Source organism: Canis lupus, chromosome 9 (genome assembly GCF_003254725.2).
Source record: "Canis lupus dingo isolate Sandy chromosome 9, ASM325472v2, whole genome shotgun sequence".
In the NCBI taxonomy this organism is placed as follows: Eukaryota; Metazoa; Chordata; class Mammalia; order Carnivora; family Canidae; genus Canis; species Canis lupus.
Genome location: NC_064251.1, coordinates 31,503,161 through 31,518,618, shown reverse-complemented (window position 1 = coordinate 31,518,618; position 15,458 = coordinate 31,503,161). Strand labels below are relative to the sequence as shown.

Sequence of the window (15,458 nt, the reverse complement as noted above, 5' to 3'; positions counted from 1 at the left end):
TCATTCAGCAAGATCTTATATCTATGTATTTGGGGAAGGAGGGCAAGGGGCAATAGAGGAGGTGGGTGCCTACAGTATCCAAACCATTCACTGTAGGCCAGGGTTTCTTAAACTGCAGTCCTTGGATCAGCTGCATCAGTAGTCCCCGGGGTTTAAAATGCATATTCCTGGGCCCTCACCCCAGACCTAAAAAATCAGAATTTTGAGAGGTAGGTCCATAGAATCTGCATGTAGCTGACTCTCCTGAACATACAGATAATCACTGATGTGGGACAACCAGGGCTGTGAGTAAAACACAAGATTCCTCTTTCAGAACTGGCCAGTCTCCTAGACTGTGAATATATCCATGCCTTCTCCCCACCCCTTGCCCCCATCCCGTCCATCCCTTTCACCCTTTTCCCCATCTGAAGGGAGAATCTTTTTAGAATTTACCTGGTCTGATGGGGCTCTGCATACAGTTCGGGGACGGGATGCCAGGGTGAATGGGTGCAGAGGCCCGACTGCTGAGGTCCATGACCGAGGGGGCCGAGGAGGAAGCTGGCTGCAGCCCAGGAGGGTGAGGACTGTGGTCATGCTGGGATGGGCTGGGGGGAATGCCATTTTCCGACAAAAACTCCTCCAGGTCCATGTATTCCAACTGGAAAGTATCTCCGTCATAGGGAAGGGTTTTGTCCCATAAGGTGGGTCCCAGGAACGCCGACTGGGGGACCGTCGGGCTATTACTCTCATCATCCAGCTTCTTTTCCTTGTCTTTATCTTTACTAAATGCTGCAGAAAACGGGGAAAGTTGGACTTTAAAAAAGAAAAAAAAAAAAGTGTCGCTTCTTTAATCGCCCCTCCTAGCCTCCACTACAAAACCCTACGTTCAAAATGTTCTCACAAACACCAGGGTTTCTTCTCTGGCTGCTGGCTTTTGTGGATCTAGAGTTAAAAGTTCAGACAGGACATGGATCTCTGCCTGTTTTTCAACATCTTCCTATTTACTTTGGAAAGAAAGCATTAGTCCTTGGGACGGGGCTACAAGCTGATCTAGGATATAAACAAGGGAATGCATTTTGAAGAACGTGATTTGAGGAGACAAATAATTTAGATCTACGGTGAGAAAGTCACACCTGCAGTTACATACAATTGCTGTGATTTTTAAGAAAACAGCCAATAACCAGGCATGATTTCTCTTCCAGGAAATTCATTACAGTAACAATATGAGGTCATTCAGACTTAGCCAGTGAGCTGGGGATTCTAATTTTGGTAAAGTAGGGACTCTCCACCCTCCTTTGAAACCATGCATTGAGGGGTGCCTGGGTTGCTCAGTCGGGTAAGCATCTGCCTTCAGCCTTCAGCTTGGGTCATGATCCCGTGGTCCAGGGATCCAGCCCCACATCAGGCTCCCTGTTCAGCAAGGAGGGAGGGGCAAGAGGACTTTTCCCTCTGCCCCTCATCTCACTCATGCTTGCTCTTTCTCTCTCTCTTGCTCTCTCTCCCTCTCTCGAATAAATAAAATCTTTAAAAAAAAAAAAAAGGCAAGAAACCGTGCACTGAGCACTTATTATATACCTGACTCTTTCCACATATAATCTCCAAAAATCTCACAATAAATCTGCAAATAGCTATTATTCCCATCTAAAATGAAAACATAGAGGCTCTAAGACTTGAAGGAACTCGACCAATGCCTCACACTGGCAGAGGAAAAAAACTGAGAACTTCCTCAGCCCACATATGTTTGTTTAGAAAGCCACTGGGGCACCCTGTATTTTACAAAAGGGGGTTTTCTTTTTTGTGTGGTTTTTTTCCCCTCCTCTTCTCCAAAGGCTTAAGTGTGATCCAATTCACAAAAATTATACATGTATGCAATCTGTCAAAAGCACAGCTATTGGAAAGGTGATTCCATACCTAATGATGGAGGCATGCAGCTATGTCCTACCTGCAAGTACCGCTCACCCCTGGACGTCTTTAAACACTGCTCTGGATTTTGCCCATTCTAGTACTCAGGCGCGGGTGGAATCTGGGATTAGGGAATCTGGCTTCTGAGTTTCTTCCTCAGAGAAACACAGCCTCCGCTGCCATCCATTCTAATCCTCTAGTCTCATCTCCTGAGAATTTGACTTGAAACACCCACAGATGCAAAAGACTGCAGGCAGCACCTTCCTCCCAAGTGCTACTCCTTAAAGGAGAGTTAAGAGGGAAGCTCAGCTTTGCAGAAGGCGAACCAAACCCCTCAACTTCTGCAATGCAACAGGTTGTCCCCCCGCCCCCCCCACCCCCCCACCCCCCCGCTAGGAGAGAAGATGCGTACTCCCAAGCTATTTGTAACCAAATGATCTTTCAAAGACTTTTACACTCTAAGCCGCAAGGTTCGCATTTGCTCTTGTGACATCGAAGGCTTGAAACCGCATCAGCCCAAACGACGAGTCCCTGGCGGCACCGGCTCGGTCCCGCGCCTCCTCGCCCGACCCCTCCTCTCCCGCTCCAGCCAAGGTGGCCTGGGGGAGGTTTGGGACTTACCAAGAAAAGGCTCAAGCCAGAGGAGGCTCCTGCGCGGTTACACGTGAGCCTGCTCCGCTCTCCCCTCCCACCAGGAAAAGTGCACGGGGAAAGTGTCAGAGCTGGAGGTGCGCACGGTGCCCGCCCAGAGACCGCTCCCCCCGCCCCCCGCCCCGCGCGCCCCGCGCGCCCCAGCCCCAGCCCCCACCCCGCTTTTTGAATTCCCCGTAGCAGGCGAGCCCCTCGCGAGCTCCGGATGCCAAGTAACAGCCACAGTAGCCGGATTCCGAGACCCAGGCTACGCGGCGAGACCCACCCCCCGCCCCGCGCCCCGCGCCCCGCGCCCCGCGCGCCCCGCCAGCAACGGAGCCGGGCCAGGCCCTCCGGTGTGTCCTCCCAGCCCGCCGAGCTCTGCCCTCGCCCGGCGGCTTCGCTCTGCGTGCGGGAGAGCCTCAAGCTAGGGAACACTGACCTGTCAAGTTAGGACTCCCACCTGCGCCGCTGGCCCGGGACCCAGGGCGCCTGGGTCGGACCCAGAGCTATTTTAAACGCTGCTCAGTGAGGGGATTTCCGCGCCCCCCCCCCCCATCTCACTCATCGTTTGGTAGGAAGGGAGGGGGGTGATGGGTGAGCTCTTCGAATTTCAACAAAGCAGGGATAGGGCGCCAGGGGACAGGGAGGGAGGGGATGGATGCTCCAGCAGGGCTGCCCGGCCGGGGAAGGGGACCCCGGGGGCGCCGTTCCTTCCCAGAGCGGGGCAGCCAGCAAGGCAGCGCTCACCGTCTTCGTGATGAAGGGGGAGCTTCAGCGGGTTCTCCAACAAGGACCTGAGCACGCCGTAGGGAGGCGGAATAAAGGTGGGGTTCAGGGGGAGCGGTCGGGACATTTTCTCCATCGCGATGCACTCAAGATTTTTTTCTTTAAAAAAAAAAAAAAAAAAGAACAAGAAAACCCAGCCGCCCCCCCACCCCAAAATGTTGCTGAGCTTTTTTTTTTTTTTTTTTTTTTTTTTTTTATTCCTCCGTCCTTTGCCAAAAGTACTCGCTTTCAAGGCGGTGGAGACAAGAAAAAAAAAAAATACTTCTGTCTATATTATAAATACATCTGCATCGGAAAATAAAAACAAAAAACTTTCGGGTTCCCGGTGCAGACGGTCCCCCGAGAGCGCGCCAAGTGCCCGGGGGGCTCCTCGGCGACTGGCAGGATGCTCTCACCTGCCTCGAACCCCTCGTCCTGCAAAATGTTCAAAATTGCGAAAAAGAAAGAGAGAAAAAAAATATGCAGATGGCTGCAGAAGGGCGGAAGGCACCGCGCCGGCCCGGCCCCCACGCGCCAGCACCCGAGGCTGGGCGCCGTCCCACCCCACCCCCCTCCCCGCGCCCGCAGCCGCCGCTCCCCCGCGCTCCGCGGCCCCGCAGCGCCGGGCTCAGCGCATCCGGCCGCCCATGTGCCGCGGCCCTGACAAGAGTGACGTCAGGGCCCGCACCGCGCGCCGATAGGCGTGCGGGGGCGGGGCTACGCGCGGCCCCGCCCACCCGCCCCGCCCGCCCCGCCGCCACGTGTTTAGCGTCGTCGCGCGCGCGGATTTTCCAGGACCCTGCAGAGCTGGCCCGCCGTAAAGAGACAGCTGCCAGATCTCCTGGGTCACCGACCTGGTCAGGGAGCCCCACTTTTTCAGGGCAGGAAGAGGAATGAGGAATTTTTATCAGTGGTTTTCAACATGGAAATAATCCGAGGAGTTAAAAACAACAACAACAACAACAACAAAAACATAAGCCCAGATGCTCAGGCTGCATCCCAGATCAATTAAATCAGACCTCTGGGCTGACATCCAGGCGTCATTAGTCTTTAAAGTTCCCCGGGGTGGTTCCAATGAGCAGCAGGTTTGAGAATGACTGGTTTAGATCGAATGCAAGATAAATACTCTTCTAAATATTTCTCCTGGCCGCAGCCAAGCTTGGCACCCTCTCACTCTTGCCCCGTCCCCAAAACTATTGAAAAATAACTACTTGCTAGAAGTTCTCCTTTTTTTTTTTTTTTTTTTAAGATTTTTTATTTATTCATGAGACACACACACAGAAAAAGAGAGGCAGAGACACAGGCAGAGGGACACAGCAGGCTCCATGCAGGGAGCCCGACGTGGGACTTAATCCCGGGTCTCCAGGATCAGGCCCTGGGCTGAAGGCAAGCGCTAAACCGCTGAGCCACCCAGGGATCCCTAAATGCCAGAACTTCTAATGAGATACAAAAGTAAAGTGAAAAAGGGAATGAAAGAGGGAGTGCTGTCAGTGGTTTCCCACGTTGTCAGGAGGGCATTGCCTGGGGTAGAGGGCAGAGGACAGACATACACCCACACTAAACGGGGTTTCAGAAATACCTGCTGTAGGAGAGTACAGATGACTGTGCCCGGCTTAAGTTTCAAGATCTGCAGAATATTAAAATAATTTTGTAGGGTCTAGGTCTTCACTGCCATAGCAGCGGCTTCAGCATCTGGCCCTGTGGGTTCCAGCCCTCGGAGCTCAGGGTCGCTGGAGCGCTGCACAGCTCTGGTGTGTGGAGCCCTCTCCCTGCATGGGGCGGACGCTGGCATCAGGCCTGAAGAGCTCCAGGCAGGCAGGCAGGCAGGCAGGGTCTTTTCTCTCCCCACATCTCCTCACTAAGATCAGGGTAGCATGATCTGGGGCAGAGTCTGCAAGAAGTAATAGACACAAATTAAAGAAAATGTTCTTTCAAGGAGACACAAAGACCTTTGTAAAGGCTGTCTGAGGTGGAATATGGTGGACTCTGGATGGGTTCCACTTCCCTGAAGGCCCCAGGAGGGAGGTGTAAGAGAGAAGGCCCCTGGAAGCCAGAAGACCAGGAGGGCCACAAATGAGCACAGACTGCCCCAGGCAGGGTGACTTCTAGCGAATCCCTTCCCCTCTGAGCGGGGCTGTGATCAAATGACCTCTACAGTTCTCTTCACTCTAAAACTATAATGAAAAAGTAACATTCTAAGATAGTGTGATGATGTTTCAAATTTTAGCCAAATTCTGAAAACATCAGACTTTCAGCTAATGCCACCTACTTTTGTTGAAGACCAATTGTATGCCAAGAACTATGCTGGAACTGGGGAGAAAAAGATATATAAGACATAATTCTAATGTAATAGGTTATGGCCTGACATATGCAAACGTTTCAATGTAGTCTTAAAAGAGCAAAAATGCATAGATGAAGGTGACACAGGTACTTGTATGAGGAGAGGGATTCCAGATAAGTTGTCTGAGCTGGCACAGAGCTAAAGATCTTTCATGAATTTCCCAAATCCCTCCATTCTATTATACTATTTCTCACAAAACAAAAGACTCTTCCACCATCCTTTCAGAGTGGAAGAGGCTACTTCCCTGCCTTCATTCCCCTACCTACGTGTGAACCCACCAACTAGGAGAGCCGAGAGCAACCTCTCAGATTGGTTAGAAACGGATTATAGATTCCAGGTGCACAAAAGGATAACAGTCCACTAGCATTTCCTGGCACCTCCAAAGGGCTTCACCTGCTCTTGGTTCCCTGCACGTCCTCACTTTCCCACAAAACCCCTATCAATTCAAGTAATTTGGTTTCCCAGAGTGATCTTTTTCTTACCACTGGAGAGAGCCTAATACTGTGGCTTGAATTACATTTCCCATTGCAAATGGATACACTGACATCCTGGTTGATCAACCAGTCTTTTGGGAATTTGATTCATATAATTCAGGTCCTCTGATCAACTCTAGACATGGGCTGCATTGAGGACCAGCCTCGGAGACCAGGATGTTAAAGATACACAATATTTGCCTATGCAGAAATCAAAGGGATGGGAATAGGAAAAAAGAAACTCCAGAAGAGAATGGCATGGGGAAAGAAATGAAGAAAGAAAATTGGTAGACACAATTTGAGGACATGTTTTCATTCCTCTTGGATAAACAAAAAGGAGTGGAATTGGTACAACATGGGGTGGAGATATGTCTGAAACTGCCAGGACACTTGGGGGGCTCAGTCAGTCGGCATCTGCCTTCGGCTCGGGTCATGATCCTGGGGTCCTGGGATGGAGCCCCACATTATCATCACTGGGCTCCCTGCTCCATGGAGAATCTGCTTCTCCTTCTCCCTCTGCCTGCCACTCCCCCTGCTTGTGTGACCTGTCTTTATCAAATAAATAAATAAAATCTTAAAAAAAAAAAAAGAAAGAAAAGAAAAGAAACAAAACTGCCAAACAGTTTTGTTTTCTGTAGTAGGTGAATTCTCCTGCATTGCCAGCAGCAATTGAGAGTTCTGGTTGCTCTGGATTCTCACCAACATCTGGTGGTGTCAGTTTCTTAAAATTTTAGTCATGTTGAGTGGGTAGATAGCAATGTCTCGCTGTGCTTTTAAGTTGAATTTCCCTGATGACAAATTACGTTAACCACTTTTTCATGTGTTCATTATGCATTATATATCTCCCTTTGCAAAGTATCTATTCAAGCTCCTGGCCCATTTTAAAATTGGGTTGTTTTTCTTGTTTTTATTGAATTTAGGAGTTCTTTATATATTTTGGATACAAGTTCCCTTGCCAGGTATATGTGTTGTGAAGATTTTCTTCCTTTCTGTGGCTTGCCCATTAATGTTTTAACATTGTCTTTCCATGAGCAGAGGTTTTTGATTTTGATGAAGTTCAATTTACCAATTTATTTTTTATGATTATTATTTCTGTGAACTAAGAAACCTTTGACCACCTGGAGTCCTGGAGATACTTTCCTCTAAAACTCTTACAGTTTTTCCATTTAGATCTATGAACTCTCTCAAATGAATTCTGTATATAGTATTGAGGTAGGGGTTGAAGTTTTGTTCTGTTTTTTTTTTTTTTTTCTTTTGTTTTGTAGGGACTTCCAATTGTTCTAATAGCAATTACTGAAAAAGATGTTCATTTCCCCCTTGAGTTGATTTGGTGGGTTTATATGACTGTATATTTGTGGGTGGTCAAAACCTTTGACCTCAAGGGACAAAATATTCAAGGATAGAATAATGTTATTTTTAAGTTTCCTAGGCTCTGATTGTTATCAAGCAACAGAACAAAGTTCATCAAAGTTCATTGCTAAAATAAATGGCTTGCTTTCAATGGCTCATTTGGTTTGTCACAAGACCTTCTACAAAGTTGTCCACATTAACTTAAATAAAAGCTCAGAGGCAGAAACAATGACCAACTTGCTTTTTATGTACATGAGCAAATATTCATCTTTTGGATGCTCCTGGTTACCACTCTCAATATTTCAATGCTTAAAAAAGAGTCAAAATAAAATCTTTTGTTAGAAAAGGGCAAACAAATAAATATTCTAAAAAGAACATCTGACAAGTCAGTGGAAAACTCTTCAAGGAGGAAAGGATATAGTAGATGCTCCTGAGGTGTGAAACTATTCTAAAAATAGGAATGATCATAAAAGAAAGGTTTCTCAGAAACTTCTTAAAAGATACCAGCACAGCCTGACTCTGCTCTGAAGCTCTGGAAATCAGCTTCTGCCCAGCCAGTGGTTTCCACCTGTCCAGTCATTTCAGGATTTTGAGTTCTGAGGTTGGGCAAGGAAGTCTTTCTCACAGCCCAGTGGGTGCAGAGGGGAGGCATCCATGTCGGCACCAGCTCTGCAGGTCTGCAGAAAGAGCTTTGAGGTGTAAGAAGTGTCTGTGTTTCAGATTCCCAATGGGTGTGAAACCTTGCTGAGCATACAATGCCTGCCACTGTACCCTACCAGGGGCTGGGAGCCTGGGGTGGATAGAGCCCAACTTTGTGGTTATGAAGGGCTTTATACACCAGCAGCCAAACCTCTAGATGAACCTGTTTATCTTGTTGCCAGAAAGGGCACTTTGTCCAGGGAATTAATTCAGAAGTGAAAGGCATCACATGGAAGTTCAGCTGGTTAGGCCTAACCTGGCTCGTCCTTCTCCTTCCTGAAACCTCTAACCCGGCTAAAACACCGAAAAGAAAAATTATATTTCATTAACTTAATTCCTGGAGACCCTCAAATCTATCTGCTTAAGACAGGAACATGCAAACACCCAAAACAAAAAACACGTGTTGGGAATGCTAAGCTCTCCTCCAGAGGATGACTCATGTAAAAGACCATGGCTAGGCTTTCCTACCTCTTCTCTGAGTCCTGTGATGCTCAAGTAAATTCGAGTGGGAAGGACTAAGACAGCCATCAGAGGCAGTAAGCCAAGGGTGTGTGTTTAAGAGTCAGAGGCTTTATGGTGATAGGAAGGTAGGAGAAGGAAAACAGTGTAGGAGAGAAAGAAAGAAAGGAATATATGTGGCAAAAAGGAGAGAAAAAAAGATCAGTGCAGTGTGTTGCAATGGAATGGTTTGGGGCCAGACATATCTCTGTATTTACTACTACTCCTACTAAAATAATAGTAACAACAGTATGAAGAGAAGAAGGCTCATGTATTGTGCCCTTAACTGGCTTCTGGCACAGCATTAAACACTTTTAACATATTATCTCATTTATTACTCATGACAATGGAAAGGGTATGTAACATTTTTTTAAAAAAGATTTTATTTATTTGACACAGAGAGAATGAGAGAGAGAGAGTGAGCAAGCACACAAGCAAGGGGAGAGGAGGCAGAGGGAGAGGGAGAAGCAGACTCCCTACAGAGCAGGGAGCCCGATGACATGGCGCTTGATCCCAGGACCCTGTGATCATGACCTGAGCCAAAGGCAGATGCTTAACTGACTGAGCCACCCAAGTGTCCCAGGTATGTGACATTATTATCCTCATTCTATACATGAGGACAATGAAGGTCAGAGAAATTAGTGACATGTCATGTTCCTATGGCTAGATAATACATGGAGAAGCTCTGCTTACTCTGGAGCTTGTTCTCTTAACCTGGATACTATAAATGAATGGCAAACATCCATCCAATAAACTCACTGGCCTTCTAACCGGTTCAAATTTTGCCCCTGTCCTATAACCTTGGATAACCTCTCTGATCTCAACTTTCTTTGTGTGAAATATAAACTAAGGCCTGCGTTTCCCAGCTCGCAGAGTAGCTAGGGAGACTAAATGAGATCACGCATCTGGAGGTGCTTGGTAAATTGTGAAGGGCTAAGCAAATGTGAGGACTTGTTAATTGGGACATATCTGCATTTTCTGGAGAATGCTCCCACCTGTGACTGCATCTCTGTGTAGTCTGTGATCTTGGAGGCTACTTTCCATCTGAACACATGTGTTCTTTTTTCTTCACCTCCTTCTTCCTCTCACCAGGGCAGACACCTTCTACTGCTTCCAGGATCCAAAAGAAATTGGAGTTTGAAGATCAGTGGGAAAGCAAATACAGTAGATTCCAAAGAGCCCCTCAGGCAGAGCTGGCAAGGATGCCCATTTCCTTTATCTTCTTAAGGGGTGAGAAGAATAGAAATTTGTGGATTAATTAACAAGTGAAAATTATTTCAAATCTAGGAGATATAACTGAAGTTAGAAAACAGTTGAGCTATAGAGGTATGGAGTCACCATGAATCAGAATTTAGTATTGCTCAGGATCCAGGGTGGACCAAGTTTAGCAAAATTGACTTACATCAACCACACTCTAGAGTATAATTTCCAAGCTAGGCTTTTAAGGTGCAACAGAAATACACAACCAGATGCCCTGAGGTGATGGATCTCTGGTTAGGCTAACCGGTAGAGAGGAAGGCTATAAAACTGCTAGGAGCGTGCGTGGACTCATGGAACAAGTACAAGCACCCTGCAGACCTGGGGAGAACTAGAACAATGGGCTCTCATCAAGCAGGGACACAGGACCAGCCTCTTTCCATTCATTGTGCCTTCCTCCCAAGACCGAGGTTCTGATCTGTAGACTCTGTCACCATCCTATATGGAGTTCTTGCATTGGGCAGGGTTTCACAGGAGACATCTCATAACTGATTGGCCAACCAGATGCCTATAAATGAGTGTCTTTGTTGGGACATTGGTAATTGGTCCAATTACTAGAGGCCAAGGCAACTCCTTTATCTCAGACACATGGTACAAACCATATGCAACCAGATTAATTTGGCATGGCTTTCCTTTAGAAAGATGCTCCAGGCATATCAGATATGTTTCAACTTTAAGCAGTACTTAAAAATTTGTGTCAGCTGGGCAGTGTGCTCCCTGCCCTGTAGGGACACTCTCCATGGGAGCTTTTTGCTAAGCATGGAATCAGAGTAAGAGGCAAGTAAATCAGATGGCCTTAATGACATCAGGCAGTGCCAGCCAGGTGCACAGAGCCTTGCAGTGACTTCTTTCCAACTGAGTAACTGAGTGGATTTGGACATTTCCACCGTGGGGACTCACAGCCAGGGTGAGAGGACCAGGAGGAAGCATCCTGAAGGATCTATGCATTATGTCTCATAGGCATCACATCTGCTGGATTTTGCAAGGTGCAAGAGGCAACATTCCTGACTCTTTGGACTCTGCATTTACTAAGCCCAAGCACACTATTCCTTACCTGTTAATGTTTTTTTATTTTTTTAATTAAATTAATTTTTAAAAAATCAAGCACATAACATTAAGATTGAGCTTTTAACAGGCCTGTGTTCCCAAGACAGTACCCTAGTCCCTTCCCCACAATGCAGAAAAGACTAGTGGAAGGCTCTTTTGGGCCAAGTGCTGTGCTGGATGCTGAGAATGAAAGCAAAGAAAAGAAATAAGGATTTCCTTGCAGTCAGGTGGGGAGACAGACACTTAACCAGATACCTATCTCAGTGCAATATGTACAAATTGATAGATAAAAAGGGAGTATGAACAGGGAAGCAAATAACTGTGTTGGAGCAGGTCAGGGAAGTCTCCATAGAGAAGTTTCAAGGAGGGTTCTGTAGATAGAAGTTGATCAGGACAGAGGGAATGCCAGGTACAGGGGACACAGGCTTAGAAGTGCACAGTCTGAACTACAGGCTGTTCAGTTGCTGGAATGCAAAGTTGACTAGAGAAAGAATGAACTTTCTTCTACCACCATCTGCTGAGCCCTGACTGGGCCAGGCATCATGCTACCTGCTTTCTGTGCACCACTGCAGTCTAACATTGCAACAGCTCTGTGAGGCAGGTGTTAATACTTCTTATTGATGAAGATCCTTGGTTGTGTCATAAACGAAAGTCACACTGTCCTAGGAAAATGGGGGGCATGGGTTGAAACCTTTTCAATTGTCTTTTCATGGTCTCATGCTTCTCTCTTTGTGCTGACTTCATTCTCTCCCTACAGACCAGCCTCTTCCTGACTTTAGGTTGCATGACTTCCAGCAGCTCAGGGGTTCATGTCTAGTTTTTCTCCATTACAGAGGGACAAACCCTCTGAGTTTTAGCTTAAGAAATCCAGGAAAAGGGCTCTGATGGGCCCAGCTTAGATCAGCTGCTCATTCTTGGATGGAACAGCAATGGCCTATAGATGGTAAGAATGTGACCACTCCAACAGGGATCAAATGGTTGAAGTGGAAGGAAGAGCAATTCCCAAGAGGAGGGAGTCTTTGGTGGACAACATCACAAATGCCCATGGTATTCTCCATTTCATAGATGAGGATATTTTGAGAACTTTGAGAGGTTGAGCAACACGTTGAGGTCACACAGCTAATAAGTAGCAGAAACTGGAAACCAATCTACGTCTCTTTCAGTGGTTCTCAGAGAGGATTTTGCCCCCTCCTGCAGGGTACATCTGGCAGTGTCTGGAGATATTTCTATTTGTCAGAACTTCAGGGTCCAGGGGTAGGGCTGCTCTGGCATCAAGTAGGTAGAGGCCAGGGATGCTGCTAAAATTCTACAATGCACAGGACAACCCTCAACAAGGAATTAATCTGTCTCACAGATGTCAATAGGGCTGAGTTTCAGAAACCTTGGTCTGTCTGAATACTGAGCCACCAGCACCCTGCAACTGCTCCCCTCTCCTAAAGGGCCCTGGTTGGCCTTTGGTGGATCCTAGGTCTCCTTCCCACATATTTAAAGATAACCTGTTTGGGTATTACAACCTCATTTTTTTAAATGTTTTGATTCTTACATTTCCCAGTCACAGAGTAGCTACCTTGCTTTCAGGTGCTGGGTTCAAGTTCCACCAATCACCTATACATGCTAACTAAATGCAAAACAATGCACAAGTTGACCTCAGACCCTTTTAAGTATTTTATCAAAATGAAAATTGGTAGTCTAACAAAACACTTTCAAACTATGAGGATAATATCCTATCTCTACCAAGAACAGTTTTTCCATGAGAAGAAAGGGATTTGCAATGCAGTGAACACATTCTTTCATCTCTTCTCAGTTATTTTTTGGTGAAGGATAACAGTGCAATCTGAAGCCAAGGAAAGGTTCTTTTGGAGACAGAATTGGTGAATTTGCCTGTGTTCTGTGCTCTTTTAGGCGATGGTCCGTCAGGTGTGGCCACAGGAGGAGACAAGAGAGAGGCTCAGGAAAAGAAGTTTATTCACAGGTCCTAGAAACCAGACACAGGGCACGCCATGGAGGGCCAAGCTAGGAAGCACTGTGCTGGGCAGAGGCAGAGGGCAGCAGCAAGGTGAGAACCAAGGCCATGGCCTTTGTTGGAATTTACACAGGAAAGGCAAGGCAGGATGGGGTGAAGAATTTAGGATTAGCTAATTTGAATAATTCTGGTGGTCCCTAGTGGCCCAGCACCCAACTCTGGGCCAATTAAGGAACTTTAGGTTTCCAGGCTGGAATTAGAGGAAGAATGGCTCCGGATTGGTTAGTTTGCATATCAAAGGCACATTTCTTTGCTACCTTTAAGAACAGGTTAGCCCCCAAGGGGAGGGTCCCTCACCCTATCCCAGCCAGGAAAAAATGTTAAGATGTCAAGCCATCATAATATAGAGAAAATAAAAACAAAAACAATATGGACTGGCTAGTGCAATTTTCTAACTCAACCAAGTAAGCTTAGATGCCCCAGTGCTGCAGTAAGTCCCAAATATATGAGCATCTAATTCTCTTTGCCATATAACCCTAATATCAATCCCTCTTTCCTCCTTCCCTCAAATAAACCAAACTCTTCCTCTTTTTCTATTACCTTCTTCCCATAATGGTACCAATTTACCCAATAACCAAGTTAAAAGCTGCAGAAATGACCCTCTTCTCTTCCTTATCCTCCAATTTAGCTTTTTGAGAACAAAATGCCATCCTTAAAGTCAAAGCCAGATCCTAATTATTTCTCAGAAATACCCTCTCCCTTGGGGCACCTGGGTAGCTCAGTTGGCTAAGTAGCCATCTCTTGGTTTTGGCTCAGGTCATGATCTCCCAGTTTGAGATCAATCCCCAAAGTTGAGCTCTGTGCTGAGCATGTACCCTGCTTAAGATTCTCTCTCTCTCTCTCTGTCCTTCCCTCCCAGGTGCACACTTGTGAGCATATACTCTCTCTCTTTCTCTCTCTAAAAGAAAGAAAAAGAAAGAAAGAAAGAAAGAAAGAAAGAAAGAAAGAAAGAAAGAAAGAAAGAAAGAAAGAAAGAAAGAAAAAAGAAAAAAGAAAGAAAAAAAGAAAGAAAAGAAAAGGAAGGAAAAGGAAGAAATACCCCCTCCCTCCTGTCCTCAATGCCATAGTCTTTGTGAAGACTCTTTCAGCTCTCCCTTAGAAGATCCCAATGGCTTACTTACTGTTCATTCCCACCCCAAAATAATCTGCCACTAAAATCACCTCTCAAAAATATTCATTTTCTTTTTTTCTTGCTTATGAGCCGTTCATGTCTCCACACTACATGTAGAATGAATCCCAACCTTCTTATCATGTGTAGACCCATTCTAGTTGAGCACCCATCTCCAGACTCATGTCAGGTTCCTGCCCAACCCCCTTCCCTACACCTGTACCTTAGCCTCACCAGGAGGAAGCAGGACACAGTATCTAGATGGGTAGCTCTGGAATAAGACCACTGATAGAGTTCTAATTCTGGCTCTACCATCTGTTAGTTGGGTGACTTTGAGGAAGTCACTGGGTTTTTTGGTGCATCAGTTTCCCCAACAGTAGGATGAGAATCACAACTGTACTAACCTTGCAGGTGGGGGATTAAGTGCACTAAGACACACAAAAAACTTAGACCAGTGCCTGGCACAAAGTATAACTCGGTGGATCAGAGCTATCATGCCTTCACACTTCATGCTCACTTTCTTGCCTACTCAATGGTCCAGGCTCAGCTAAGCTGTCACTCCCTGCAGAAACTTTCCCAAAGCCCCCCAGAAAAGTTTGTCCTTCCTTGGCCTTCTGAAACACTTGCTTACACATCCATACTCCCTATAGCCCCTTGAGGGTGTGGGTCTTTCCTCTTGACATTTGTCACTAGAACACCATACCTACTACTGAGAAGACAACATGAAGATGCCCAATGACTGGGTGTGCAAATATGTAGATTTTGTGGCGACAATGCCAAACAGAGTCAGCTGCCATCACCTAAACATACTTATGGGTTTTTACCAAGGATTGTTCCTTCTACTCTCACATTGCAATTATTCTTACGTGTCTACTTCAGAAGGAGTGAGAAATATCATTTACAGAGTTCGGTAGCTTGGTCCTTCCTCCTTTGCCCCGTCAGCTTTTATCCCCAAATGAATGTTTGTCGTGTTTTTTATCAATGCTCCCAGATTCTCCATTACCTCTCCAGCTTGGGTTTCTGTTTACCTGCCCAAACTAAAACCCTGACCATTCAGCTCTCCTTCCTCATTTGTTTCTGCACACACTGATTCAAAGCTTTCCCATCCAGTGAAACCTGCCACCATGTTTTTACGCTTGCACTTCCAGTTGCTACACCGTCAGAGCCTAAGTAATTATAAGTCTCCAATAACTAGTAATCTGAGTATTTCATACAATCGTCTAATAATCCTGTATTCTTTGCTAAGAAAATGGCAGGCAGCCTGTGGGATTACCTTTTTTTTTAATTAAAAACAAATCTTGAAATATTGGGCTATTTTCAACCTGGATGACAGACACCACACACAGTCTTTCTTATAATTAGCTGTCAAACTTTATACACCAA

At 46.2% G+C, this 15,458-nt stretch overlaps 1 protein-coding gene across 6 annotated transcripts in view; it reads right to left on the bottom strand.

Moving 5' to 3' along the window:
• HLF (HLF transcription factor, PAR bZIP family member) overlaps nucleotides 1-5,011 on the bottom strand; it is a 54,623-nt gene extending 49,612 nt beyond the window's left edge. For 2 of the 6 annotated variants that reach the window (XM_025439801.3, XM_025439802.3), the window contains exons 1-2: nucleotides 3,262-3,863; nucleotides 433-768 (exon numbers count right to left, since the gene is read on the bottom strand). In XM_025439801.3, the coding sequence (XP_025295586.3) occupies nucleotides 433-768; nucleotides 3,262-3,376 (451 nt within the window). In that variant the 5' untranslated portion in view covers nucleotides 3,377-3,863. Of the gene's footprint in view, nucleotides 1-432; nucleotides 769-1,921; nucleotides 2,104-2,502; nucleotides 2,641-2,953; nucleotides 3,188-3,261; nucleotides 3,864-4,858 lie in introns of those variants that run through there. The other 4 variants (XM_035720298.2, XM_025439805.3, XM_025439803.3 and 1 more) reach the window with 4 other exon arrangements.
• Nucleotides 5,012-15,458: the final 10,447 nt, after the last annotated feature.